Source organism: Bufo gargarizans, chromosome 4 (genome assembly GCF_014858855.1).
Source record: "Bufo gargarizans isolate SCDJY-AF-19 chromosome 4, ASM1485885v1, whole genome shotgun sequence".
Classification (NCBI taxonomy): domain Eukaryota; kingdom Metazoa; phylum Chordata; class Amphibia; order Anura; family Bufonidae; genus Bufo; species Bufo gargarizans.
The window spans coordinates 50,785,162-50,800,647 of NC_058083.1; the positions used below are offsets into that span (position 1 = coordinate 50,785,162).

The following is a 15,486-nucleotide window of genomic DNA, read 5'->3' on the forward strand; positions in this document are numbered from 1 at the left end:
TGGTGGACTGGCAGACCAGGGAGATATTGGAGTGGAGTGAGCCGTGCAGAGAAAATTGCTTAAACAGCAATTGCTTAGTCGCCTCCATAACTACCCTACCTACATTTGTTTCTGACTTTGAGGACGTTTTTTCTGAAAAGGGTTGTCAGAAGTTACCACCTCATCGTCCTTATGATTGCCCGGTTAACCTTATTCCCGGCGCAAAATTACCCAAGACCAGGTTATATAATCTTTCAGGTCCAGAGAGACAAGCCATGAAGGATTATATCTCCGAGAGTTTGGCTAAGGGACACATCAGACCCTCTTCTTCACCCGTGGCTGCAGGGTTTTTCTTTGTTAAAAAGAAAGATGGGGGCCTGCGTCCTTGCCTAGATTTTCGTGAATTAAATCAGATAACCATCCGAGACCCATACCCTCTTCCTCTCATTCCTGACCTGTTTAACCAGATTGCGGGTGCTAGGTGGTTCTCCAAACTCGATCTTAGGGGGGCCTACAATCTGATTCGTATTAAAGAGGGGGATGAGTGGAAAACAGCTTTTAACACCCCTGAGGGGCATTATGAAAATCTAGTTATGCCTTTCGGCCTGACCAATGCTCCTGCCGTCTTTCAACATTTCGTTAATGACATTTTTAGTCATCTAATCGGCAGGTTTGTGGTAATATACCTAGATGATATCTTAATTTATTCGTCTGATCTGAAAACACATGAGGAGCATGTCAGACAAGTACTACAGGTCCTACGGACGAATGAATTATATGCTAAAATGGAAAAATGTGTTTTTGCCGTTCAGGAGATACAATTCCTAGGTTATTATTTATCTGCGTCAGGTTTCCGTATGGATCCTAGGAAGGTCCAGGCAATTTTGGATTGGGATCTTCCTGAGAACTTCAAAGCATTACAACGGTTCTTGGGCTTCGCGAATTTCTATAGGAAATTCATTAAAAATTATTCGGTGATCGTAAAACCCCTTACTGACATGACTAGGAAGGGGACTGATTTTTCTAAATGGTCTGACGCCGCTAAAGTTGCTTTTTCCTCTCTAAAAGAGAGGTTTACCTCAGCACCTGTACTAGTCCAACCTGATGTCTCTCAGCCTTTTATTGTTGAAGTCGATGCATCAGAGGTGGGAGTGGGGGCTGTGCTGTCTCAGGGTCCGTCTCCTGGCAAATGGCGTCCTTGTGCTTTCTTTTCTAAAAAACTATCTGCAGCAGAACAGAACTACGATATTGGCAATAGGGAACTGTTAGCTATAAAACTTGCGTTTGAGGAGTGGCGTCACTTTTTAGAGGGGGCAGTCCACCCCGTCACTGTGTTTACGGACCACAAAAATCTGCTGTACCTCGAATCAGCTAAGCGTCTCACCCCTAGACAGGCTAGGTGGTCGCTATTTTTTACCAGGTTTAACTTTGTGATTACCTATCGTCCTGGGGTAAAGAATACCAAGGCTGATGCACTATCTCGTTGTTTCCCTGGAGGGGGTAATGTGAGTGATCCGGTACCCATTCTACAAAGAGGAGTGGTTGTCTCTGCGGTACACTCTGCTTTGGAGGGGAAGGTGTTAGAGGCCCAGGGGGACGCCCCGGTCTCTTGCCCCTCAGAGAAATTGTTTGTACCGTTGAACCTACGTCTCGAATTATTAAAGGAACATCATAATTCGGCACTTGCTGGGCACCCGGGTAGTAAAGCAACCTTAGAGCTATTGTCTCGTCGTTTTTGGTGGCCAAGGTTGCGTCAGGATGTATTGGATTTTGTGTCTTCTTGTTCTACCTGTGCGCGCGCAAAAGTTTCACATACACGTCCTGCAGGGTCTCTATTACCACTCGTCATTCCCAATAGACCATGGACACATCTGTCTATGGATTTTATCACTGACTTACCTTTGTCTGCAGGTAAAACAGTGATTTTGGTAGTAGTGGACAGGTTTAGCAAAATGGCACACTTTATTGCGTTACCCGCACTACCTAATGCTAAAACTCTTGCTCAGGTATTCGTCAGTGAGATCGTGAAGCTTCACGGGGTCCCCTCCGATGTTGTTTCGGATCGGGGAACCCAGTTCATTTCTAAATTTTGGAAAGCTTTTTGTTCCCGTTTGGGGGTTCACTTGTCCTTTTCCTCAGCTTTCCATCCTCAGTCGAATGGACAGACTGAGCGTACCAACCAAAACCTGGAGACATATCTAAGATGTTTTGTGTCTGAAAACCAAGAGTTGTGGTCGTCATATTTACCGTTAGCTGAGTTTGCCATAAATAATCGCCGTCAGGAATCCACTGGCAAGTCACCTTTTCTTGGTGCATATGGTTTTCATCCCCAATTCTGTACTTTCAAAGAGGGGGGGTCTTCTGGGGTTCCCGAAGAGGAACGGTTTTCGTCATCTCTTTCATCAGTATGGCAGAAGGTGCAAGCTAACTTGAAAAATATGGGAGGTAAATACAAATGCATGGCTGATAAGAGACGGTCGCCAGGTCCGGACCTAGGAGTGAATGACTATGTGTGGTTGTCTACTAGGAATATCAAGTTGAAGGTTCCCTCTTGGAAACTGGGTCCTAGGTTTATTGGTCCTTACAAGATTGTAGCCATCATCAACCCCATGGCTTTTCGCCTGGAGTTGCCTCAGACTTTTAAAATCCATAATGTCTTTCATAAGTCGTTACTCAAAAAATATGTTCCACCTCTAGAACCGTCACCGCTGCCACCCCCTCCTGTTGTCGTGGATGGTAGTTTGGAATTTCAGATATCCAAAATTGTTAATTCTCGTCGGGTCCGCCACTCTCTCCAATATCTGGTGCACTGGAGAGGTTACGGTCCCGAGGAAAGAATGTGGGTTCCTGCGTCTGAGGTAAACGCCGACAGGCTAGTCCGGATTTTTCATGCCTCTCATCCTGAGAGACCTGGTCCTGAGTGTCCGGAGGCCCCTCGTAGAGAGGGGGGTACTGTCACGAGGGTGTCAAGAGCCACGCCTGACTCCGTTGTACCCGGGGTCAGGAGGTCGCAGCGGTTGGCTGCACGCTCTATGTCAGATAGGGAAGTTTCCTTATTGTAGCTTTCTGGGTTTGCTTTACAAACCCTTTTGGCTCACTCAGGGATCCGTAGCTCCTTCTCTCAGCTGTTCCTTGTCCAGCACTCCCAATCCTCCTTATATTCCCCTCTCACACTTCTCTGGTTGCCAGATATAGATCTTCCTGCCTGGACATCTATTCTGACCCACTGGAGCTGTGTTGCTGCGTTCTCTGAGTGTTGCCTTAGAACGCTACCCTCCGGATCCCTGTTGGACCTTTGTGGACAATTGTTGCCGTCCACCTGGGTGTTTGTGTTTGTCTGTCCTCTCCCTGGTGTTTCCCTCTTAGTGCAGTGGTGAGGACTAGCGATCCCACCGGCCCGTTCATTATCTAGGGCTCATTTCAGGGAAAGCCAGGGTTTAGGCACGTGATCGCCGCACGGGTGAGGAACCCGTCTAGGGACGTCAGGGCAGGCAGGTGCCAGGTGCAAGGTGAGTTAGGGGTCACCACCTTTCCCTCTCCCTTGGGCAGGGCTTTCCCTGTTTTCCTCCCTGTGCGTGTTGCCGGTCATTACACTCTGGCCTGCACACCCAATAGTCCAGGGGTTCTATGCTTCACAGAGCATCCACATCGGCCGTTACCACGATGTAGTCAGACACCTGTCGGTCTAGGCGTTCCCTAAGGCTGAATACGGAGGACGGCTGTCGATGGGTTGGCTGCAAGAATGATCTCATATCCAAAGTGACCAACACATCTTTAAACCGCCCTTTTCTTGCATGCGATGTAGGATTGGTACTCACTGTTTCTATGTGGGTGGAAATTCCTCTCCAAGCGCCCGCAACAGCAGAATGCAGCTTCTCTCGCATCAAGGCCTGGAAATGCTACATTATGACAGCCCTTTGTGCTTCTAGTAACATGTCTGCCATTTTGCCTTTGTACCGGGGGGTCTAAGTATGTTGTCACCCAGTACTGGTCCTTGCCCTTTATGATTTTTATACGGGGGTCCCTCTTCAAACACTGGAGCATGAAGGCCCCCATTTGCACTAAATTGTAAGTGGTGGAGCGGCCTGGCTCTTGCTCATCGCCCAGGAGAATGCCATCCTCGTTCTCCTGGGATCTCTGGTGTTGTCCCCCCAGCCACGGACAACACCAGAGATCCCAGAAAAGTTTCAAGCATGCTCTTCTTGCTCCTGCTCCTCCCCCCAGCCACCATCCTCCTCTGACTCCTCTTTAGACTCCTGCTGACTTGTCTCAGATGGAGTAGCCCCCTTGGGAATTCATTCAGCATTGCGACTTCTTCATCTTCCTACTCCTGCTCCTTGAAGGCTTGATCAATAACAAGATGCAATGCACACTCCAGAAAGATGGCGTAAGGTATGATGTCACTGATGGCGCCCTGGCTGTGACTGACCAGTTTGGTGATCTCATCAAATGGCCGCAGAAGTCTCCATGCGTCGCGCATGAGCAGCCACTGGCACGGTGAAAAAAAACGTGTCTTTCCTTTGGAATTTTTTATTTTTTTATGTGCCTTAGCCTTTTTCTTTTGTGTTGTAAGTAGATGATGTAGGGCTGGCAGACACTGAACTTGAGCTTTGTGTGCGATTTTTAAATGTATCATATGGTTTATGTAACTGATTTGTATATAGTGTATTATTAGGCGTGTAAACTTAGGTGTAGGTGTTAGGTGGGGAGAGTTTTTTTTTTTTGTTTTTGGGGAGGGTTTTAAACATGGATAGACCTTGAGCTGGTCTGGACTTTTTATTGCAGACTATGGACGTTAGACCAGCACCAGGACTGATAGTGGAATTGGGTGTGGGGTTAAACACAATATTTAGGGTTTATTATTTTTGTGCGCTTTTATTTTAGAAACTAATAAAAAGTCTATATACAAATGTATATACATATGTGTACATATAGGTTCATAATTAATATTTAAAAGTCAATGTATATGGTTTGTTTGATTTTGGCCAGCTGGAGCAGTTAGAAAAGTAAGACTGTTTAATGTTAATGCTATTATTTGTGGTGTGATATTTAAGGGGGGGGGGGGGGGGTGATATAGGGAGGGGAAGAGTGAAAAAAGGGGGGTTATATGTCCATGTATATTGGGGGGGAATGTTGAGTTGGCTGCTTTTATAACAATGTGTGAGTTAAGTGGGAATGAGGCTGGACCAATTGATAATATATATATATATATATATATATATATATATATTGTACATACTGCTGTTTATTTCATGCTTTTAGCTTTGTTGGACTTTTTGTTAGATAACATGATTTTAGTAGTTGTTTTTATTGTTATCTTTTCTAATTCATATAAATAAAAAAATTTACAGGATGTAACAGGATACAAGGTATGTTTGCATAGTTTACACAACCTATTTTTTTTTTTCTCTCCTGTAAAATTGATTTGCATTTTCAGAGGAATTTGAATAACAAACTGCAGAGTCTGTCATTAAACGTTTGGTAAAAACTCACTGTACTATCCGGTTCCTCACAGTACAGGAGAGATGGCTGATTCTACAGAGGGGGACACTGGAGTCCAGTATCTAGGTCTACTCATCTCATCACTGATGGCTCTCATAGTCGGACTGGTGATACATTCATTTATTATAGCTGTCAATGTCAATGACTGGTGGAAAGGAAGATCGGTGACTCCTGTTGACCACATTGTAACTTCTGTTTGCATTTCAAGGATCTGCTCTCAGTCTGAATTTGTACTATATTCATTTGTGGATACACTTTCCATGAAAAACAAGTATTCATTTTTAACTTTAGGTATCATGGGAACAATTTCTATGTTCTTTACTTATGTCAATTTTTGGTTAACAGCTCTGCTTTCCATTGTCTTCTGTCTGAAGATCTCCAACTTCCAGACCAGATTGTTCCTGTATCTGAGAAGGATAATAGTACAGAGGACTGCTTACTTCATTGTAGCCTCAGTGCTTCTCTCCACTTTTAATTGTTTGATATTCTTGTCCACTGTTATCACTCAGATGACTAAAGGTGGAACAAACAATGTGACTATGGATGATGTATTCACAGATTGCAAGCATAATAATTCCATGTACATTTATACTATTGGAACCTTCTTCCCGCTGCTCTTCTGTTGCATTTCATCCATCCTTCTATTCATCTCATTGTATCATCACATAACAAGGATGAAGATGAGCAGTAACTTAACCACCAGTTTGAAGACATATTACTCAGTGATGAAATTTGTATCCTTCACTTTCATATATAACACTATATACTTCATTGTCCATTTTGCTTCCGGCCTTTATTACAGTTTTTACTGCATGAGCCTTCCATGGTTGTACACTGTTTTGGGATTTCTTCCGACTCTACATTCCTCCTACCTGATCTACAGAGCAGCCAAACTCAGGAGTCAGATGTCCAAGGTTCTTCAGAATGCGATTGATTACTTATTACAAAGGAAAGATAGAAAAAGCAGAGAAAACATAGAAGTAGTATATCAATGAGGTAAATGCAGGGGTGGTGGGGCTGTCATTTACCTGTGTCATAGTAAACTGTATGAAAAGCCTCAGATAAGAATAGGAGAATGGGAATGTACTTTTTCAAATGACAAACAAAGACAGTAGAGAATATTAGCCACTTCTTTCTGGTAACGCCCTTGACTATATGGTTATTTCTATCTCATTCTTTTAAGATTCTTGCTGATAGAACCTTTTTCTTTCAAATTCCCCATTGGACACTTATTCTGTAGTGTCATGGGTCAAAATATGAAATATTCCATGATTCAGAAATGACCCTGCCATTGTTATGATCACCACAAATCACTTATGGAGTAAATCTAAATTCTTCCATTAGTATTTGAATCAATCATTACCTAGTGTATCCAGTTAATTCAGTGCTAAACACATCAGCAGCTGCACAAATCTCTCTGATAGTTTGCTACAATGTATCAGTCAGTCTGGAGTCCAGGATGTTTTGCTCGAGGAGCATTGTCATTCACATTTAGCAAGTGCAGGACCAGCTACAGTCGCAGTCATTGCAATTTAGGTTTATAAACCAAATTTACAAACCTTCAGCTCTTTACAGTAAACCAATTAAAAAAGAACAATTTAAATTGCTCAACACACCTAATATAACAAGTGGTTTCTCCCAATTCAACACAAAATGGCACGATTAGTCTAGCAATGATTCAACCGTTTCGTACTAAAAGTCTTTAGGACTTAGTGGAGCACCTTCCTGCTGTTATGACCTGCTGTAAATGTGATTCATAGCCAGACAACATCTACCAAAAAGATACCTAAGAAATCTTATCCCTCGCCTAAGGGGCAATCGGCTGCATATTATCAATATTCTAGAGTTTGTATGGAGCAACCACCTTCTTCAAATCCCACCAAAGATTTTACGGGGTTCATGTCAAAGGACTGGGACGCCTTCTCCAGAATCTTCCCAGATATGTTTGGGATCATTGTCCCATTGGACGGTTCAATGTCATCAAAAGATGTGATATTTTTTTCTAGGATTTCCTGATACTTGATTGAATCCGTATGGACATCATCAGACTTCAGGTTTTTAGTGCCCCAGAACATCACCAAGCCACCGCAATGCTTCATGGTAGGCAGGATATTATTTTAACTTATACTTCATTCTTTCTCCCGCAGACATGCTGGTGATCCTTGGACCTGAAAAGCACCAGTTCTGTTTCATTGCTCCACGGAATGGAATCCCCAAACTCCTTTGGTTGATTTATATGGTTTTGAGCATATTGGAGCTGAGTTTTCTTGGGTCAGAGGTGTACATTTTGGAGTTTAGGAATTGAGACCTTAAGTATTTACTTTATGTCCATAGGAGTTGCAATGGGATAAAGTTAGCTAATTAAGGTTTAGTTCTTATATTTAAAAGGGTTGTCCGAGTTATATACAATCTTGTGCAACCACTGTAAATGGCCTAATATAACAAGCAAATTGATACTCCCCTATTTTCTCCATTGTTTCTTTGACCATTGACATCGTTTTGACTGCAGCGGTGGCACTCCATGCACAAGTTACAGCTGCATCCACTCACTAGCCTCAGCTGTACACAGGAAATCTCTGCTGAAGCTAGTAATCAGCCGAATCAGTGACTTGCATGCACAGAACATCACTGCTGCAGCCAGAAAAACAAAGAAAAGCAGGGCAGCATAGGAAGAAACTGTGAAGAAAACAGGTCAGTATCCATCTCTAATATTTTAGACATTTTACAGTTGCTGCTTGAGATTTATATAACTCGGTAACCCCTTTAATGGCTGCAAAGGTACCTGTAAAACCAAATTTCCATTAATAATGAAGATCAAATTAACTTTGTGTGGTACACAGCCGCAAGGCAGCCACGTCACATCCTTGTGGTGGTACCCTTATTGTGCAAACAGAAACTTGAGTGCTTGTTTCCACCAAATCTTGTTGCAGGTTTTTTGCAGTCACTTGAGGTTTTTGAGAACCCCTCTCCTCAGGAGTCTGGTGTCAGACAGTGATAGCTTCCTCTTTCTGCCACTTCCAGGTGGTGTAGACAGTGTTCCTTTAACTCTGAACATGAGAACTATACTTCCACTGCATCTCTGATGTGTTTTATCTCAAGCACACCTGATGCAATCTTCAAAGCTTTTTATTGTTTGAGACAGAACCTGATTTGCAAATGTGCTCTCTCATAAGCAATTCTATTCAAGGGGATGAATCATTCTGCAACGTAAGTAGGCAATAAATGCCCCTCTAGGTTTCTGTAAAAGATATTCAAATTAGCGGAATCCAGAGGAATATTGGCTTATGATGCAGCTCATGAATACTTGGTGCCCTCCATAACAAAAAATACTACTACAAACAAAAGACCTCTCAGGCAGCCAAGCAAACTTTCTTTGCTCAGCTCTGTATAAAGGTAGTTATCTACAAAGAGATGGGTTCCTGGTTTGAGACAGGTTTTCTTTTGGAAAGGAGATACTTGCACAGCAATAGATAAAAACCTTATTATGAAAAATCATTTATTGAACACTTTGAGGCTAACACTGAAAACTTAGGGGAAAAAAGATCTATGAAACATAAGGGCTTAGCATTTTTCTGAAAAAACTAACAAAAAAAACACCCAGTCTAGAAAGGAGATCAACCGCCACCCAATAATCAACTGAAAGTGAGGCATGCAATCTACATATGAAGCCTGCACCAAAATCAGTGGGATAGCGCGTCACCCCAGCAGTGTAACTTATCACCACCTTTAAGCTTTAGAAGTTTTGCACTTTATTAAACTAAGTTAGTGAGATAAATTAATAATAATGATGATTGATTTTGTATGGAAAATAATTTTTTGATGGTTTTCATCTTCGAAAAGGGAATACGTTATGTATTAGGTAGTGCCTAGCCATGCAGGTATTTGTTTCGTTTGCTGTGTTTATGCTGGTGTGCCACAATAAATCACTGTTTGGACATTAAAGCCTTTGTCTGGAAGGAAGTTTGTGATGATGATCCCCTGTGAGAAAGATGATCCCTTATAGCTGTTATCATTCATACAAAATAAAAGCCAAAATCAAGCTTTTATTTGCATGTATAAAATTATAACAACTAGAGATGAGTGAATCGAAGCTGACGAAGTGGAACTCAATCCGAATTTCAGGAAAAGTTTGATTTGCAACGAATGCTAATTTCCTCGCACTTCGTGGCCAAACTGATGGCTACAAGTCTGAGGACTGAGGACATGGGGTAAGGAACTCTGGGAAGGCGGGATCACCCAGTTTGACATGCATGCATGCAGCCAATCAGCAGCCAGCCCTGTGATGTCACAGCCGTATAAATACGGCACCCATTCTAGAGTCTGCCATTTTCCAGCGTTCTGAGTGCAGGGATAGATGTGAGAAGGCACTAGAGACAGCAATTGGAAAAAACCTCATTGTGAAAAAAAAAAAACTGGAAAAACAAGTTATAAGTGCAGGGAAAGGATAGGGAGGAATCATTTCACAGCAACTTAGTGCAGGGAGAGACGTCAGAAGGCGCTAGGGGCAGTGCCAGAAAAGCGATTTGCAAGTGTAGGGAAAGGATAGGGAGAAATCATTTCACAGCAATGCATCTTAGTGCAGGGAGAGATGTCAGAAAGTGCTAGGGACTGTGCTAGAAAAGCGATTTGCAAGTGCAGGGAAAAGATTATTTAGGGATCCAAATATCTATTATACAGCTCTGTCATTCCAGCAATTTGTTCTTGGGGTGCAAGCGCTATTTCTGTACAGAAAGACAAAAATATAAGCACTTCACTGTTGCAGTTATTTGTGGCAAAAGCGTTTAGTGGCATATTTCAGTACAAAAAGGAAAATGTATTCTCAGTTCACTTCTGCAGTTATATGTGGTGAAAACGTTCAGTGTCCCATTTCAGTACAAAAAGGAACAAAAAATGTATGCACTTCACTGTTGCATTTATTTGTGGTGAAAGAGTTTAAGTGGCCTATTTCAGTACAAAATGAAAAATATATATGCATTTCACTTCCGCAGTTATTATTATTTCAGTACAAAAACTAAATATATTCAGCGTTCACTTTTGCAGTTATATATGGTAAAACCTTTAGTGACGTATTTCGGTAGAAAAACAAAATATATTCAGCGTTCACTGTTGCAGGTATATGTGGTAAAATACAGGGAGTGCAGAATTATTAGGCAAGTTGTATTTTTGAAGATTAATTTTATTATTGAACAACAACCATGTTCTCAATGAACCCAAAAAACTCATTAATATCAAAGCTGAATATTTTTGGAAGTAGTTATTAGTTTGTTTTTAGTTTTAGCTATTTTAGGGGGATATCTGTGTGTGCAGGTGACTATTACTGTGCATAATTATTAGGCAACTTAACAAAAAAAAATATATACCCATTTCAATTATTTATTTTTACCAGTGAAACCAATATAACATCTCAACATTCACAAATATACATTTCTGACATTCAAAAACAAAACAAAAACAAATCAGTGACCAATATAGCCACCTTTCTTTGCAAGGACACTCAAAAGCCTGCCATCCATGGATTCTGTCAGTGTTTTGATCTGTTCACCATCAACATTGCGTGCAGCAGCAACCACAGCCTCCCAGACACTGTTCAGAGAGGTGTACTGTTTTCCCTCCTTGTAAATCTCACATTTGATGATGGACCACAGGTTCTCAATGGGGTTCAGATCAGGTGAACAAGGAGGCCATGTCATTAGATGTTCTTCTTTTATACCCTTTCTTGCCAGCCACGCTGTGGAGTACTTGGACGCGTGTGATGGAGCATTGTCCTGCATGAAAATCATGTTTTTCTTACCTTGCAGACTTCTTCCTGTACCACTGCTTGAAGAAGGTGTCTTCCAGAAACTGGCAGTAGGACTGGGAGTTGAGCTTGACTCCATCCTCAACCCAAAAAGGCCCCACAAGCTCATCTTTGATGATACCAGCCCAAACCAGTACTCCACCTCTACCTTGCTGGCGTCTGAGTCGGACTGGAGCTCTCTGCCCTTTACCAATCCAGCCATCTGGCCCATCAAGACTCACTCTCATTTCATCAGTCCATAAAACCTTAGAAAAATCAGTCTTGAGATATTTCTTGGCCCAGTCTTGACGTTTCAGCTTGTGTGTCTTGTTCAGTGGTGGTCGTCTTTCAGCCTTTCTTACCTTGGCCATGTCTCTGAGTATTGCACACCTTGTGCTTTTGGGCACTCCAGTGATGTTGCAGCTCTGAAATATGGCCAAACTGGTGGCAAGTGGCATCTTGGCAGCTGCACGCTTGACTTTTCTCAGTTCATGGGCAGTTATTTTGCGCCATGGTTTTTCCACACGCTTCTTGCGACTCTGTTGACTATTTTGAATGAAACACTTGATTGTTCGATGATCACGCTTCAGAAGCTTTGCAATTTTAAGAGTGCTGCATCCCTCTGCAAGATATCTCACTATTTTTGACTTTTCTGAGCCTGTCAAGTCCTTCTTTTGACCCATTGTGCCAAAGGAAAGGAAGTTGCCTAATAATTATGCACACCTGATATAGGGTGTTGATGTCATTAGACCACACCCCTTCTCATTACAGAGATGCACATCACCTAATATGCTTAATTGGTAGTAGGCTTTCGAGCCTATACAGCTTGGAGTAAGAACACATGCATAAAGAGGATGATGTGGTCAAAATACTCATTTGCCTAATAATTCTGCACGTAGTGTATATATTGACATATTTCGGTGGAAAAACTAATTTGATTCAGCGTTCAGCGCTGTAGTTATATCTGCTAAAACCTTTAGTGATGTATTTCGGAAGAAAAACTAACTATATTGAGCGTTCACTGTTGCATATGTGGCAAAACCTTTAGTGACGTATTTCGGTCAAAAAACAAATTTTATTCAGCGTTCAGCACTGCAGTTATATGTGTTAAAATCTTTTGTGATGTATTTCAGTCGAAAAACTAAATTTGTTCAGCGCTGCAGTTATATATGGTAAAATCTTTATTGATGTATTGCGGTCAAAAAACAAATTTTAATCAGCTTTCGGCACTGTAGTTATATGCGGTAAAATCTCCATGATGCCTGCATGATAAATATGCAGCGTGGGGGCCCCGTGTGGCTTCTACACACTTTCAAAATAATCCTTCAGCTGGGCGAATAGATTCCGGATGACCGGGACGCTTGATGACCTTCCCAAGAGCTGCTGTCGGGAGCAGCGGTTCATTTCTGAGATGTCCGTATAGTGCGGGGGAAATCCAAAGACCCTCTCCATCTCCGTGCTCCGTTATATGCGGTATAATTTTTATTTACGTATTTTGGTTGAAGTTATATGTGGTAAAACCTTTTGTGACGTATTTTGGTGGAAAAACTAATTTTATTTATCTTTCCTCACTGTAGTTATTTGCGGTAAAATCTTTATTGACATATTTCGGTGGAAAGACATATTGTATTCAGCGTTCAGTGCTGCAGCTATATGTGGTAAAATCTTTATTGACGTTTTTCGGTGGAAAAACTAATTTTATTCAGTTTCAGCGCAGCAGTTATATGTGGTAAAATCTTTATTGAAGTATTTTGGTTGAAAAACTAAATGAATTCAGTGGTCAGTGCTGCGGTTATATGTGGTAAAATCTTTAGTGACGTATCTTGATGAACTTCGGGACTCTTCCGGGCTCAAAGCTATCTTGATGCATTGTCTGTAGCTACTAGAGGCCTGTTCATGCCAGGCAGGTTCCCTCAGAAGTATCTTGGTCGATCGACACTCTGTCATTGTACCACTCTGTGGCCTACTCATGCTGCTGCCACCTCCAGACTCTGTAATTGTGCCATTCTGTGGCTTCCTCATGTTGCTGCCACCTCCAGACTCTGTCATTGCACCACTCTGTGGCCTCCTCCTGATGCTGCTGCTGCCGTAACCTCCAGACTCTATCGTTGTGCCACTCTGTGGCCTACTCATGCTGCTGCCACCTCCAGACTCTGTCATTGCGCCAATCTGTGGCATCCTCATGCTGCTGCCACCTCCAGACTCTGTCATTGTGCCACTCTTTGGCCTACTCATGCTGCTGCCACCTCCAGACTCTGTTATTGTGCCACTCTGTGGCCTGTTCATGCTTCTGCCACCTCCAGACTCTATCGTTGTGCCACTCTGTGGCTTCCTACTGATACTGCTGCCATCTCCAGACTCTGTCTTTGTACCAGTCTGTGGCCTACTTATGCTGCTGCCACCTCCAGACTCTGTCATTGTGCCACTCTGTGGCCTACTCATGTTGCTGCCACCTCCAGATTCTGTCATTGTGCCACTCTGTGGCCTAAAATAATACCAAATATTTGACCCTGACATATGGAAAAGGCACCTAATTCATTACTTGCACACAGTCATTAGACTATTTTTGCCTTATCTTGACATATGTCTTACACTCCCATAAAACGTAACTTTTATTACAGCTGAAACACTTTTGCTGACCATTAAATCTACCTACTGTACATTAAAACCTGTCAGTTGTGTAGCCTATTTTTTGTCAGTGTGTCATTAGATACTTTGTTCACACAATTCTGCTATAGTATGATAAGGGGCTGGAAGCTGTGCACTGGCTCCAGACTCCCTTACTATTCTAGATGTATCTATCAGCTGAATACACTCAATTGTTAGACATAGGCTAAACTTCTGTTCTAAAAAATGTCTTCAATGACTGCCCCCCGACATGTTTCGACAGCTAACCTGGCGTCTTCAGGGGATTGGGAACTCTGCCCGATGTCTAACAATTGAGTGTATTAAGCGGATAGATACAACTAGAATAGTAAGGGAGTCTGGAGCCAGTGCACGGCTTCCAGCTCCTTATCATACTATAGCAGAATTGTGCAAACAAAGTATCTAATGATACACTTACAAAAAAAAGGCTACACAACTGATAGGTTTTAATGTAGGTAGATTTAATTGTCAGCAAAAGTGTTTCAGCTGTAATAAAAGTTAAGTTTTATGGGGGTTGTGGGGATTCGCTTTGGTAGGCAGGGTAAGCAGACGCAGTACAGAGGCAAAAAACAAGGTTTAAATCAAAGTTCAGTGTTTATTCACACATAGCAAGAAAACAAGCCACAAGAAAGTGTTCAGTTTTGGTGCCTGTTCACACCACACAAAGTTCACAGTGCAAAAAGACGTCACCTGGTCAGCAGATGATTTTCACCCAGAGTCCGCAGCAGTCTTTAGTGGCCTGTTTCCCCAGCCTATGGCTCACACAAACAGACGACTCAGTGTCTCCAAACCACAGACTCCTCAGCTCCTCTGTCATGGAGGATAATCCACCACCTGAACATGCTGGCTGGGTTTTTTATATTCCAGCCAAAACCCGGCCTGGAACCGTGGGGAACAGCCACCCACCCTGCTCTTTGGCTGCTCCCAATAAGAACCGGCCCGGATTGGCTTTACAGCCATTCTAACAGTTGAAGTGTCAGATTGCACCACAGACCTGACACTTCAGGAAAAAACCCGGTTCTTACCTCACCGAGGCCAGGAACCTCGGTGACACGTATCTTCCGTCAAAGACGGCTCCTTGTTCCTTCTTACATACCTCCCCCCTTTGTTCAACCCTGAGGGGGTGAACACTTGCCAGACAGTGTACACGGGATAGGGCATCCGCGTTTCCCTGTAACCTGCCTGCCCTGTGTTCCACGGAAAACTTAAAATTTTGCAAAGGTAAGAACCACCTGGTGACCCGAGCATTCCTCTCTTTGGCCTGGCTCATCCATTTCAAAGGGGAGTGGTCGGTCACCAGACGGAACCTTCTCCCCAAAAGGTAGTAGCGGAGAGACTCGAGTGCCCACTTGATGGCCAGGCACTCTCTCTCCACTATACTGTACCTAGTCTCGGCTGGGGTGAGCTTCCGGCTGAGGAAGACAACGGGATGCTCCTCCCCGTCAATATCTTGAGATAGTACAGCACAGAGACCTACCTCAGAGGCATCGGTCTGCACTATAAACTCCCTTTTGAAGTCGGGCGTCACCAAAACCGGGGACCCACACAGAGCCGACTTCAAAGCGGAGAAAACCTTTTCCACC

The 15,486-nt window shown here is 42.9% G+C and overlaps 1 protein-coding gene across 1 annotated transcript; it reads left to right on the top strand.

The window, feature by feature from the left end:
* Positions 1–440: 440 nt before the first annotated feature.
* On the top strand, positions 441–7,786 carry LOC122935178 (taste receptor type 2 member 7-like; the record flags this gene model as incomplete). The annotated part of the gene is made up of 3 exons (XM_044290942.1): positions 441–453; positions 5,581–6,168; positions 7,629–7,786. Coding segments are annotated over 3 exons (759 nt in total), but the record flags the coding sequence as incomplete, so codon positions are not given.
* Between the last annotated feature and the right edge of the window lie 7,700 nt (positions 7,787–15,486).